At 46.9% G+C, this 14211-nt stretch overlaps 1 protein-coding gene across 6 annotated transcripts in view; it reads left to right on the top strand.

Annotated features, from left to right (window-relative positions):
- The window catches only part of LOC102526932 (bromodomain adjacent to zinc finger domain protein 2A), a 32951-nt gene that overhangs the window by 1311 nt on the left and 17429 nt on the right, over positions 1-14211 (top strand). For 2 of the 6 annotated variants that reach the window (XM_072972439.1, XM_072972437.1), the window contains exons 1-3: positions 20-111; positions 3550-3634; positions 12863-13000. In XM_072972439.1, the coding sequence (XP_072828540.1) occupies positions 12865-13000 (136 nt within the window). In that variant the 5' untranslated portion in view covers positions 20-111; positions 3550-3634; positions 12863-12864. Of the gene's footprint in view, positions 1-19; positions 112-2489; positions 2548-3549; positions 3635-4166; positions 4282-7269; positions 7299-12862; positions 13001-14211 lie in introns of those variants that run through there. The other 4 variants (XM_031683371.2, XM_015251393.3, XM_015251394.3 and 1 more) reach the window with 4 other exon arrangements.

Genomic DNA, 14211 nt, shown 5'->3' with positions numbered 1-14211 from the left:
GTGCTACCCCCCCCCCGCCACCGGCCCACGGCTGGGGGAGGAGGCGCCGCCGCCGCCCGGCTGGGCCACCTGCGCCGCTGCCGCCGCCGCCGCCGCCCGGCCCTGCTCCAGGTGAGGCCCTGCACCCTCGTCCGGTCTAGGAGTCCCCAGGCGGGCCACCTCTGCAGTCCCCTGCCCCGGGATCCCCGCTGCCCTGGACTCAGGATTTGACCCTCCCCCTGCGGGAGCTGCCCTTCCTCTCCCCTGCACTATCTACTCGCCCATTTCTTCCCTGTCCTCTGCGACCGGAATCCGGAGGCTTCTCACGCCTCTCGGCCAACCTCTCCCGGGTACCCCTCCTATTCTGGACCCGGGATCTCCCCCTCCCCCGCGCCTTCCTCGCCAGAAAAATCTCCCGCGGTCTGGGTTTCGCCTCGTTCCCTCTGGAACCATCGCTTTCCCACGCCATCCTAACCTCCAATGGGAGGGGGAATAACCGCCACCCCAACTCCTCTCCTTCCCCATAGTAAGGGGGGTTGGGTGTTATCATAGACTAGAGTCTCTTTCAGGCCTTGATCTGCTTAGCCCTTCAAGTACAACTAACTCCCATCCAAAGCTTTTCTGTAGCCTTCACCCCACCCTACCTCTCCCAGAGTTTGGGGGGCGACCTCAGCACCCGCCAACCAGCCCAGGTGGAGAAGGCCCTTTTCTTGGGCTTGGGGCGGGCTGGTCCAGCCTAGGAATCGGGAGAGGGTCGCACCCCGAATATTGTGGTACTGGACTTAAGGACAGTGGTGAGTGGCTAGGACTAAGTCTCTAAGGGTTTGGGCTTGGTAAGAATGGCCTGGGAAGCCCAGCCTTCTCTATTCAGATGCAAAGAGAGTCTGAAGGAAATTAGGGCTTTCTCTGTCCTCTCCTGAGACAACCGAGGAGAAGCTCGTGGGGGGAGTTTGAAAGGAGACTGTACTGCATCCGAGGGGCACATACCAATTTGGAGTGAAGTGGAGGGGTTATGGTCTTTTTGATGTGTTATAGGAGAATCTGGCCTTCCCAAAATACAGAGAGGGAGGAGACTGTTTTGCACTTAACCTGGAGAGGGAAGGGAGACAAATTGGAATGGTTACAGAGTTGAGGGCCATCTCCCTACTAGACCTTGTTAACACTGTGAACCATTCAGCCAGTGAGGGCAAGGGAGGTCTTTAATAATTACCCCACCTCCGTTGGGGAATTCTCCCTCCCTCCAAGTCCAGCTGCGACCCTAGCTCTGTCCCTTCTCTCCTTGCGCTCTCATTCTACCTGCCCTCCCCCTACACTCCAGAATGAAGGGACAGGGTGTCTGGATTGGCTTCAGAAGAGTCTGAAGCTGAGAGAGAGCTGGGGGGAGGAGTGGGTGGTCAGCAGTGGTGTTTGGGATTGAATTCCAGGAGTACCTGAATGCGGAGAGGAAGATAGGTGGAAGGATGCAAACGAATCCCCCCACTGTCCCTTTCTGTCTCTTCCCCCTCCCCAGCAATCTGGCTCCTCAGTGGAGCCACGCACAGTGGCAGCTGACCCCAGAGTCAGGGTGTTGCAGCAGAAACACAAGGAGGGTGAGAAAGGGGGAGCAGGTGCTAATTTCTCCCTCCCCATTCTCTTTATTACCCCTGCCCACAGGCCTGGCTTGACAGAGGTTCAGAGTATTTCCTAGGTACCTTTCTCACAAGTTGCTGAACAAAATGGCCATTTGTCTCTTCCCCTTTCTAGTAGCTTCCTAAAGGGAGATGGGGTAGGTGACTGGCCACATCTGATGGGATTGAGGAATGTTTGGAGACAGAAGGGTCAGTCTGTCCTCTGGTTGGGGGCAGAAGCAACAGCTGCTGCCTGGGATGGCTTCAGATGAGAAGTAGACACCCAGCTGTTGGGCATATCCACACCCCACCCTCATCTTTCCTCAAAGAGCAAGGAAGACCTCTGATTAGATGGGATGAGGAGGGGTCTCTTTCAAGGAGGAAGGTGGTTGTAGTCTTTCAGCACCAGATGGGAAAGAATGGATCCTGCCCCACTTCTTTTCTAATCCCAGGTGGCCCTCTCTTATCCAGCTCTGCTCTTCCCAACAGCTCCTGGCTGGGATAGTCCTAGGGGTTGCCCTGGAGACTAGGCCTGGGGCTCGGAAGGGGTGGGGGCAGCCAGTAGGGCACAGGAGTAACCGGCTCTTCCGGAGCGGAGTGGAGCCAGCGGGTGGGTGTGTGTGGGTGTGTGGTGGGGGGAAGGGGCGTGGCTACACCCGTCTGACTGGCGCAGGCTCCGCCCCTGCTGCCCGCCTCTGACTGGCCAGCCCCAGGACTGGGGGCGGGAAGTAGGAAGATTCTCCCTGTTCTGCCCCGGAAAAAGGAGGAGAAAAAAGATACCCAGCTCTCTCCTCCGGCCTTTTAGAAAGTCACTTCCATTGCCCTGAGCTCTGTTCTTCACCTGCCTTTACTTTGGGGATGGGGCAGGAATTCCTTTGCAGAAGTTTGCTGAATCCCTGCTTTCTCCAGAAGGAAGGACCTCTCTCCCTGTGTGTGGCCCCTATTTACTCAGGGACTTGAGGTCAGTAGGCTGTTGGGGGCGGAGTGTCTTTATTTTTTCTCCAAGGTGACCCAATAAATCTATTATTTAGTCAGGGAGGAGAGAAGGATTTTGATTTCTGCCTGTCTACTCCTTTCCACTGGCAATCTACTTTTCTCAGGAGAGGGAGAGAAACCCTCCTAACTCTCCTTAGACTCTCTCTCTCTCTTTCTCTCTGGCCCACACACTTCGAGGGTTTGCTGAAGCTCCCTTCCTTCTTAGCCTCTCTGAGCCATTTGTAGTGGGGCGTGGAGTCTGTCCCGAAAACTCAGGAAGAACTCACTCTGTAAGGAGGATTTCTGTAAGGAAATCCAATCTAGGCTGATGTTATTTGGCTCTGCCTTACCCTGGCCCCACCCAGTTTTCAGATCTTCCTCCCCAGACTCCCAGAGGAAAAGGTATTTGTTGACCACCCCCCCAACCTGCCAGAGTTTCATCATCCCCACTCTGTTCCTCTTCCAGAATTTTCAGCCTGTGTTTTGCACAGTTAGGCAATTGTTTGTAGAACTGCATAGCACCGAATTGAATGGGAATTATCTTGAAGCCTGCAAAGTCTGTTGAGTTGCAAGGAAAGGAAACCTGGTTTCTAGTCACATTTTATCCACTGTTTGACCTTGAACAAGTTGGTTAACCTCCTTGGGCCATAATTTCTTAATCGCCAAACAAGAGAAGGTTGAACTAGAAATTCTCTAATTTCTAACATATATAACCCTGTTCCCCATTCTGGGTCCCCTGCAAAAGACATTTTAGGTAATAGCTAAACTCTAGTCCCCTGCTAGATTTTTCTTTCCTCTTCTCAGAAGGTTTCACACAGTTCTATAGCCCTATTAGAAAAAGTACTAGAACTATAGAATAGGTGGACATTTGGCACCTTATTTGTTGGTCAGTTTTCCTGCTCCTCCCCTGTCCCTCTGACCAGGTTTAGGCTAGACTCAGGCCTTCCCTGTCTGGTCTGAGAGCCAAGCTTCTTTTTCCTATGCACAGGAATCATCCTGACCCTCAGGGACCTGCAGATGTCTCCAGAAAAGTGGTGATCCAGGCAGGACCAGGCTGCCCCCACGGGACAGAGGTGAGTGGGCAGCAGGTACTTGCCTTTTTCAACCCCTTTACCAGGACTGAACTTTCCTGACTAACCTTTCTGCTTCTCCACTTCCACTTTTCTACTACCCAGCCTGTGGAATAACTGCCCTGAAATTATCTCCTCCCCATCTTCCCCCCCCATCTTCCTCCCCCCCCCCCCGTTAGGGGAGAGGTACTTGCCTCGGTCCTAGACATCTGTTCTAGTCTTTTAGGTTAACCTTGGGATCAGGGCACGCCTTTCAGTTTGCTCAGTGTGAAGCAGGACTACCGCCCACAATGAGACACAGTGCTGAGGGAGCTTCCCGGTAGGCTAGGGAGACACCGCGGCGCTAGGACCCATTTCCGGGTTGGGGAATCGAAATGCCCGGCGCTAGGACCCGGTGGCAGAGGCCGTGGAGGGCGGCTCTCTCCGACCGCAGCTCCCCGCCCCCTCCGGCTTCGGCTCACTCCTCCCCCGCCGGCCATGTTGGCTCCGCTCGGGCCCCGCGGTTGAGCCGCGTCCCCCTCCCCCTCCCGGACCCCAGACCCCCTCCCCCGCGTTCCCCTCCCCTCCTGGCGCCCCGAGCGAGGCCATGTGAACCGCCTGTCCCCTGGGGAGAGACAAGCCCCGAGCCTGGCTGGACGCCGCCGCCTCAGGTCTGTTGGGTTTGTGGCTGGGGGCTTGAAGGGAGGGAGCCCCGCTTTCATCCGAGGCTTCCCTCAGGGAGCCGAGGCTCCGGAGCCGCCTAGAGCCTTGCCTGCGGGGAAGACGCTGACTTGAGCTTATTTCCAGTTAGGATCCAGCCGCAGGCGGGGGGGTCTTCCCTGCCCAGGGGGCTGGGAGGAGAAGGGGGCCCGCCGGTCTGCAGAGACTCAGGATGGGGCGGCGGGGGCGGGAGGAGCTGTGGAGGCTCCCGGAGACGGCGGCGGCGGCGGCGAAGAGGAGGAGGCGGAGAAGCCGCCTGGCTGGTGGAGATGACTCCTGTGGGGGACTCGGGGTGGAATCCCCGGGGAGGGGCTCCACCTCCTCGGGTTGGGTGGGGATTGCCCGAGTGCGAAGGGTAGGTGAGGGGGTTCCCTGGACGGGTTAAACACTCCATTTGTGGGGGTTAGAGCTTTTTGGCAACGGTGAGTGGATGGGATAGGAGGGGTTTCGGAGGGTCTCGGGGTGTCTCCTTGGCGGGCGGGGTGGGGGTGGGGTGCACGTCCTCATGAGCGTGGCGAGCAGGAGAGGGCCTTACTGGAGTGGAGCTGTGCTTGACTTGGGGCCCTCCAGTCCCAGGAGAATCCCCCGCTCCAGAGATGGGGCTTGATAGGGGTGGTGCTGTGGCGTCCGGATTTGAGCTGGGCTTACAGACTGGAGGGAGGAATGAAGAGGGATCCCTTTACAAGGGGGATCCCGCACTAAGGGGATCCCCATTTCCGTGGCAGAAAAGATGACCCCGCATCATCCCTTTCTTTTCCTGACGTTCCCACTTTTCAGGGGAAGCAATGCCAACAACAGTCATCCTTTGTAGGATTTATTGGAGTGAGAGATTTGCATCTTTGGAGGGGCGATGGTGGGGGAGCTTCCACCTCCATCTGTACACAAACAGCCCCTCCCCCAAGCCTCCCGCAGGAAGTGGCCGGGAAATGGCAGCTGTGCGTTTGCTGCTGCGTCTCTTGTTGTTTTGAAATGTCCATTTTAATCAGATTTGGTTTCATTTTCTGAGGCCGTCTGGGCAAGCTTGGATCATGCCAACCATGTGGTTCGGGAATCCTTTCGTTCGACTTTTTGCGGGGGGGAGCTTAATTTGCTAACTGGAAGTAGTCACTGCAGTTGACTCACTGATCCCAATCCCCCCTCTCCAGAGCATCTCTGTCTCCCTGTCTGGATTTTTTTTCCCTTGAGCTAGAGGTCATAGAAAAGCAAGCTCAGTCATCCTCTAGCAGGGCTACACTTTCAATACAAATGATGCAAATTCCCTCAGTACAGAGTGCTGCCAGGAAGACTTGGGATCTTTTTGTCAGGAGAGTGGCTTTTGGGGGATCTTGCTTAATATATTATTAAGATGACAGTTTCTGTATTAACAGAACACCTGAGCAAGTGAGCTTGTGACCTGAAGAAGGGTAGAGTCTGAAAGGTGGAAGAAGAGGAGGGCATGAGGATTAAACTGATTAGGATTTGTGTGTTGGGGTAGGGACTGATTGCAGAGTGAAGATGGGCTTGTTCCTCACTGGTGATTCTAGCCTAAGGATAAATCCCTGTGGGAAACCTGTTAGTTGACATAGGGGCTTGGAGGGTTTACCTGCTGCAGAATCAACTAATTAGGAGAGTTAGCTATCATAATGACTTACTCTTCAGTCCACGAAAGACATCTCTCTTATTACCTTCCTTGGAGAGTGAGTGATAAACTTTTCCTCTGTTCTCTGCAGTCATATGGCCAGATTTTCTCTTTCTCCCACTTGATAACTCCGGGACATGGCATAAAGTGATGGACTGTGTGTACTATTTCCCCAGGCACTTTGTTAGACACTGCGTTTAGTCTGAGGTGAGTTGGCCACAGGATTTTATGTTTTGAGAGATTAGGTATTGAGATCATTTGGGCTATCCTGAAAACTGCTTAAGCCTAACATTTAAATAATCTTTTCAGTATTTTCCAATTGAATTGTAGATTTCTAGATTAAAAATTCAGGATAGGAACAGTTAGACGTGTATGATGATTGTGTGACAGTGGCATCATCACTGATAGCATCATTGCTCTTTTCACTGGGGCTGTTGGGGTTGATATTCTGGAAACCGTAAAAACAGTTCAGTGTCATTGTTCTTTTTCTTGCCTCTACTTAACTGGTTAGTTCCTTTGAGTTGTTTTCTGATAGGGTTGATTTGACACTGATTTTTAAGTTCCCCTTTCTTCAACCTTTGTTTACCTAACTTGGGTCCTGACAGAATAGTAAATTGATTTTCTCTGGTTGAGATTAAAAGAATGAAGCAAGGAGAAAGACAACTGTCTCTTTTTGTTTTGTTTTGTTTTTTGTTTTCATTTTGTGATTTGGTGGGGGAAGGTAATTAGGTTTATTTATCCATTTATTTTAATGGAGGCACTTGGAATTGAACTCAAGACCCCATACATGCCAAACATGCACTCTACCACTAAGCTATACCCCCCACTTTTTTTTCTTTTTTTTTTTAATGGAATTAAATGGAATTTTTTACTGGGAATTGAACCCAGGACCTCATGCATGCTAAGCACGTGCTCTACTACTGAGCTATATCCCTCCTCCCCGGAGAAAGACCACTCTTATTTCTTTGGACTCTTTTAAAAAGGAATGGAAGTTGATTTTGAGAAAGTAGATAGATATTGCTTCCTTTGATACCGGATTGATCTGAAAGCTGAATGAACTAAACGTTTCATGGCCTTTTTGTAAAATGGATGCATTTTTCTATCAGAGAAGTGGATTTCTTAATATTTACCTTTTTAAAAAGCCTCTCCATAAAGGAAAATTTTTGAGGTGTAGAGATAACTGAGAGAGAACTATGTGGGCTGACCCTCAGAACCAGTCAGAAATCTAGAATGCCCTTAGAGTCTCATCTTGCAGTCTTGTGGTTCTGGAATCAGGTGTTGCCAAGACAGAAGCAAAGCTTGTTAGGGTTACTGTCTTGCTGCTGTTGACCTTTCTTACCACCTGAAGAGGTCTGCTATATTCTTTTACCGTTAAAATAGTGTGGAGTTTAGTCCAATAACTGGTGTAATGTTTGACCTTGTGTGAGATGTGTATAGTGAGGCAATAATGCCAAAGTTTTTGTTTCCTAGGACATAGAGTGAAGTATGAAATAGGACATAGAGTGAAGTATGAAACTCTAGAGTTACTTCCTGGGGTAAATTATCTTCCTGATAATGTTTTTTGGGATATGGATGTCCTCATATACCTAATAGCCAAAGTTAATATTTTCTCAGCATTGTTGCACATGGGTCAGAGGGACCGTTTTTAACCAGCTTGCTTGTCTGCATAATTTTGAAATGTATAAAATTGTGCAAAACAAAAAACTTGTCTTGTTTGAAGAACTCTGGAGATTATTCCTAGATTGGTTCACTGGGAGTAAAAGTAGCATTGTGTTATTATGTGGTATTTTGCCCTCCTCCTAGTTATAAAGAACAATTAAGGGGGCATTTTGCATACTGAAAATATTACCAATATTTTTGCCAAATATTTATCAAAAACTAAAACGTGAGGTTCTTAAGAGATAGGTAGTTTCGCTGCACTTGGTCTCCTGGGATTGAACACTGTATAACCTGCCTCACTAGATGGGATCCTTAACCTGCCTTCTTAGCTCAGTTTTTTTGAGGGAGGGGGATATCTTTTTGAAGGAAAGAGTAGGGTCCTTAACTGTTAGAGCTGAAATTCTGAAAAACAGAGCTGAAAGAGGGAAATAACCTTTCAACCTCTGGAGTGTGGCTTTTAGTGTCCTGCAATTTTAGAGGTATCTCTAGTCCTCTGACAGTGAAGTAACCAGAGCTGGGGCAGAAAACCTAGCCTAGGTTGTTAGCATGTAGTTCCTTTATTCAGTCACCAAATATTTTAAAACATAGAGTATTCAGTTAAATCATGCTTCCTGTTCCCAGGCCTTATTTTCTGCATGAGACAGCTGTCTAAGATATATCAAGATGTGGGATCTTTCGTCCTTCTAGAAATCACCTCTATGAAGAATGAAGCTGAATTTTTTAGTTTCCTGAGAATGATAGGATCAAAAACCACAACCTTTATTGGATGAAAAAGCTAATAGTGACAGAAAAGATAGATTTATTCATTCATTTGTTCAGTCTATGGGTTCAACAAATATTTCATTTTTTAATACTCAGCAGTAAATTAAGTGCTGGAGATATGATGGTAGAAGTACCTGATTGATTCTGTAGACCCGCGTTGTATAGAAGATATAAAGACAGAGAACAATCATCTTCGTGTTCTTGTGAGCAGCCTTGGACATGGTAGTTGTCTTTGAATAGCCCCCGTTAGTATAATCATCCTTCTCTCATCTTCTGCCTCACTGGCCTGACTAGTAAAGGGGGTTAAGGAAAGGACATTTTGAGAGAATGAGCCTCAGTTGGTATGGCTGTAGTCCGAGTCAGAGTTGCAAGGGAAAATTGTTAGCAGGGCTGTCTGAATGGGCTGTCTTGACTGGGGAAGAAGGCGTGTTGATTTTGCAGCTTGGCACTTGGAACTCTGTATTGGTGGAGGATAACAACTTAGCCAAGGAAGGGATTTTTTAGATATAAAAGTCAAGGCATCATTATTCGCAGCATCAGGAACTGGGAGTGGTGAAAACTTTTGGAACTTCCCCAAGGTATGGGATAGGAGTGGAAAATGGGGCAGCTTTTATATTAGATCAGGGTTTCTCAGCCTTGGCACTATTGATAATCTTGTTGTGGTGGGCTGTCTTATGTATTGTATTGCAGGATCATTAGGACCATCTCTAGCCTCTACTTACTAGATGCCAGTAGCACAATCTTTTTTGCATAATTAAGTGTCCCCTCGGGCACAATCACCCTGGTTGGGAACCACTATATTAGAATATGGTGGGTGACTCTAGAGATGTGTAGAATTCAGCAGTATCCTTTATAACATTCACAGTTACAGAACTAAAATGTAGTGGTATGATTTATTTTTATTTTTAAAAATTTATTTACTGTTTGTTTTTCATGGGGGAGGTAGTTAAGTTTTTAAAATTTATTTTTAATGGAGGTACTGAGGATTGAACCTAGGACCTCATGCATGCTAGTCATGCACTCTACCACTGAGCTATACCTTCCCCCCTGATTTATTTGCTATACAGCAACCTCTCTATTTGTGGAATTTTCATATATAATATAGGAAGAATGAACCAAGGAGCTGAATGAACCAGGGACTGCTAAAAGTGTCCAGCTGGTGTTATTAATGTGTCTTGTCTTTCTCAGGGTAGCCTCAGAGGTCTAAATGTTAGAATTGGTCAGGGCACCTGCAACAGTGTTGAAATCTGTAATATTTATTTCAGCACTTGTACATTATAAGCTTTTTTCTGTTAAAACCCTGTCACAGGGCCACAGAGTAGTAACTCTTCAGTCGCAGCTGAGAGAAAAAGCTGTCTATCTGACCATGTGGCAAGAGCTTTACTGCCTCAAGCTTAAGGGGCAATGTCCCTTAACTCTTACAGATGAAGCTTAGAGGCTCTTAAGAGATCCATTTACACACCACTGGGACTGGGCTGGGTGCTGGCCTGATTGTACTTCCTGGTCGGGAGAGCTGTCTACTGTCTGGGGGTGGGGCACTGATTGATTTCTTTTTTCACTTGGCCAAAATCCTATTAGTTCAAAGGAAGACACTCCTTTGCTTTACTGTTCTCCTTATTAGCTCTAGATGGGAGGACATAATTTACCTTCAGGTTTTATTGTGAAAACCATCTTGGGCATGAAGGTTAAAATAAAATAACCTTGATTTTATTGCTGAGAGGATCTGTCCACATTTTCTTTGCTTTCTTATATTGGGTCCCATAGTTAAGTGATACATGAAATAACGAGTCTAATTGCAATAGGGAGGTCTGGCTGGGAGGATCATCCCTGGTTTTGTAGTATCTCCCATACTGATAATAGTTTTAAATTATATTTATATTATACTTTGACCTTTTGGATCTGATTATCTTTTTAAAAACTATTTTTGACACAAAACAGTCTTTACTCTTTTTGTCTAGTAATAACTAAAATTTATTACGTGCTTGTTCGGTGACAGATGCTGTGCTAGGTCCTTTGTATAGATTTTCTCATTTAATCCTCATAGGCCCTGGAGGTGGGTACTAATGATGAAACTGAGGCTCAGCAACATTAAGCAACTTGTTCAAGGTCACACAGCTAATGGTAGTAGAGCTGGGATTTGAACATAGAGCCCACTATTGTTGCACTGATCACTGCACAGTATAGAGTGTTTTATGTTTCTAGGAAGCTTCTTATAAATGAATTGATTGTGGTCCTGATGACTCCTTAGTAGAAGCTATTGGGGAAATAGATCTCAGGCACTAGTTGACTTTCCGTTCCTTTTACCTATCTGATTTCTGTAAGCCATCCATTTATTCTTATTAGTATGTGGTTTATGAGACAGGAAATGCTATCCTGTCCCAAAGTAGCAGAGTGGAGAAGGTCACTAGTTTCCTCATGGATTCAAATAGAAAATGGAAAAATGAACTGTGGCCTATCATTGAGTGGGAAGATATAGTCCTGTGCACAAAGGAGAGGTGTGTGTGTCTCACACACATAACCAGCGAGGTGTGCCTGTGCATAAAACTGAGGGAGGGGAGAGGTGGGGATCATTCTAAGACCTCTGAAATGAATTACTGAATGTCCTATTTGCTCTGTGATGTAATCTTTGGAAAGAACCTAACCTAGAAGAATAGGGAATGAACTTTCCTCCTTGATGTCTTTCATTTTGGAAGGATCACTGATCTCATGATGCTTATTTTTCAGACCCCTTACTGCTGAGGTGTTGCCTTTAACTGTAGGAAAGCCCTGGGGGCCCCTGAGGTCTTTGTAGAGACCCAATTTCTTCCTTGATGCATACCAGGTTTGGGTCTGTTGCTTATTTTAGATTGAAGATAGGAAATCCTATATGGGAAATCAGTCAACAAAATACAGTTTGCTTTTATTTTTCAAATTCTAGTTAAAATTGATAAAGGTAGAGACAATTATGGTATGTAACCTGGGAAATCTTACAGCTATCATGCTACATACTATATAGCATTTATATTTCATGTTCAGACTTATGTTAGATTCACTTGTGTCTCTGATGGTGGCTAATCTGCATAATCTAGCATATTCAGGAACATTGACTCTTGCAAACCTTGGGGAGTGATCCTGTGTGTTCTTAACTGATCTAGTAATTCTTTTAAAAGCTTTACTTCTTTTTTTTTTTAAGAGGTTATTTAAAACATCACCTAGATCTGCTTATTTGCCTCATCTTGGGAGCCTGATAAAGAAATCTTTCTACCTGAATTCTTTTGCCCTTTTTTTAAAAGTATAGGAACCTAAAGGACTTGTTTTTTCTTTATCAAGACAGATCATGTCTCTCACATATCAAATTAATATGCTCTAGTACATCATAAATATCTGATTGAAATGTCAGATTCTGCCAATAATTCTGGCTTCTGCTCCTTACCTTTTTTCCTTCTCTTGCTCTGTCAAAGTTAAACTTATTCAGATCAAGGGCTTCACTTCTCATCATTCCTAGTAGTATATCACCTCATATTCAGGAGAGACTGAAGAGCTTTTTAACCCTACTACTCCCCATTGAGCCACTGTACTTTACAAGTATAAGTATCTAGCTCTCTATGACCCATTACATTTAAGCCACAAAACCAAAACATGAGGAAGTAACCATGGTAGACATAACAGAATACTCTTCCTTGGGACGCTCTCTCATTTAATCACCTCTGACATTGTTCTGAGCTATGTTCTTAGAGAGCATGTTATTTCCCATGAAAAAAGAGTAGAAGTGTTGTCAGATGATTTAGTTTTGTCATTAGGTCACATTTTCTGAAATGTATTCTCCTTTTCATATAACTTTACTGAAGTTACTATTACTGTCTTCTTCAGATGTCTAGGGCTATGGAGAGGATAATGTGGAAATTGCTTAACTCAAGTATAATAATAAAACAAAGCAGGATGCATTTTTTTATTGAGGTATAGTCGGTTAACAGTGTTGTGAGGATACATTTTAAATACACCTTTTCTGCCAACACTTCCATGACTTCCTGTCAAAAAGATGGCTTTGAGAACCTTATATAGACCCTGAGAGTGGGACTCTGGCCTTCCCTTGAGGGTGCAGAGGGGAAACAAACAGATGGAGAATGTTAAATGTTAGCATAGAGGGCTAATATCTAACATAGAGGGGTAACCTGGGCGAGGCGTTAAGAGGGCGGAGCTTCCACAGGGAGAATACTCCTCCAGGCTTGTGACTTGTTTTTTCTCACTAACTCTTTGTATCTCTACAAGACTTACTTTTTTAAAGACTATTTCTATAGAGTCACTGCCCAGGTTAGGGGTATAATTCCTCCTTCTCTTCTCTTTTTTTCAACCTCCACTCTCCCTACCTGCCCCTACCTCCCTTCCCCCAGTACTTAGGTAGGAGAAGGGTAAGTAGATGGAGGGGAGGGGGCGTTCCCTCTAGAAGATTCCAGGTGACATAACCTTGTTTAACCGCCAGTAATTTTTTTCCCCCTCTCTCTCCCCTCCTACAGAAATGGAGGCAAACGACCATTTTAACTTTACTGGCCTTCCCCCTGCACCTGCTGCCTCAGGACTGAAACCCTCTCCCTCCTCAGGGGAGGGCCTCTACACTAACGGGTCTCCCATGAACTTCCCCCAGCAAGGGAAAAGTGAGTGTGAGGGCCACACGGCCTGGGGAGGGAGTGGGCATCATTCCTTTAGAGCAGTTTGATGGGATAAGATTTGGCTCCCCTCTGGGATAACTACCTCATAACAGTTCTTTTGTGTCAGGTGGGAAGAAGGAAGTGAATCTTCAGAACTCTAGCTGCTGGAGAGAAGTTAAGCTTCTAAGAATAAGTTGTAGGGGTTTAGGAAGCAACACTTTTAAGGTTGGAAGGGATTAGAAAAACATACTGGGTTTTTCATCCTAGCTTGCTCTTTTGTAAGCCCTGTTCCCTGGCTACTGCCAGAGAGTGATGAGGTGGCTACTGCTTCTGATAACCAGGTTGGACCCGTAAGAGAGAGATAAAGGGCCAGCCCTCTGAGAAGCTGTTTTTAGAGGCTGGAGAAGCTGCCCATGGGACTGAGGGTGGAGCGGAATGGTGAATGCAGAATCATCCCAACCTTTCAATTGTGCAGCAGAGAAGAGAGCAGTTGCTTGAAGTGCCTGTGCCACCTCCTGTCCTTGAGGATAGAAGATAGGGAAAGGGAGAGTATTAATGCTTACCTAGTTCCCCAGAGAGAAACATCTATAATCCCAGATGGAAGTGTTGCTGCCACGATCAGGTCTTTTCCTGGATTTGGCTTATCAGTTGTTCTGTACCATGGCTCTGCCAAGTACCTCTCTAATCTTGCCTTGGTTTCAGGTACTTTATACTTGGGAGCAGAGGGGAGCCCAAATGCTTCCCTCCTTCCTGGCAGCAGAAGAATACTGCCACAGGCTTATATTTAACCACCTCTCCCTCCTGTCTTCCACAAGGGGGATGCAGATAGATAGAAGCTCCTTTATTTCTGGAGGACCCCCCTACCCCCTCCACATCTTCCCTGGAGCTTCCTTAGTATCCTGATTTCTTTTATTTGATTGTCCTCTAGTCCAGAGGCTGCCTTTGGTGTTTAGAACTGAAGTCTGCGGTACTGGTCATGCAGAGATTTCCCTCCCTGCATATTACCCTCCAGTGCCTATGGGGAGGGGCCAAGCCTAGCCTTCTGAGCTGGGATCTTGCTGCTGTGGTGACTGCAAATTCTATTCTTAGCCCAGCACAAAGTGCTGGATCTGCATGAGCCAGTGAGGTGGAGGCTGTCCCTTCTGGTGCCACTGCGGGGCCAAACAGGCACTGAGGAAGGCAGGGTGTGTGTGTTGGGGGTTGATTCTGGAGAATTT

The sequence above is a fragment of the Vicugna pacos genome, chromosome 12 (assembly GCF_048564905.1).
Source record: "Vicugna pacos chromosome 12, VicPac4, whole genome shotgun sequence".
NCBI classification, from domain to species: Eukaryota; Metazoa; Chordata; class Mammalia; order Artiodactyla; family Camelidae; genus Vicugna; species Vicugna pacos.
The sequence above is the reverse complement of the archived record's forward strand: the minus strand, read 5'-3'. Positions and strand labels throughout refer to the sequence as shown.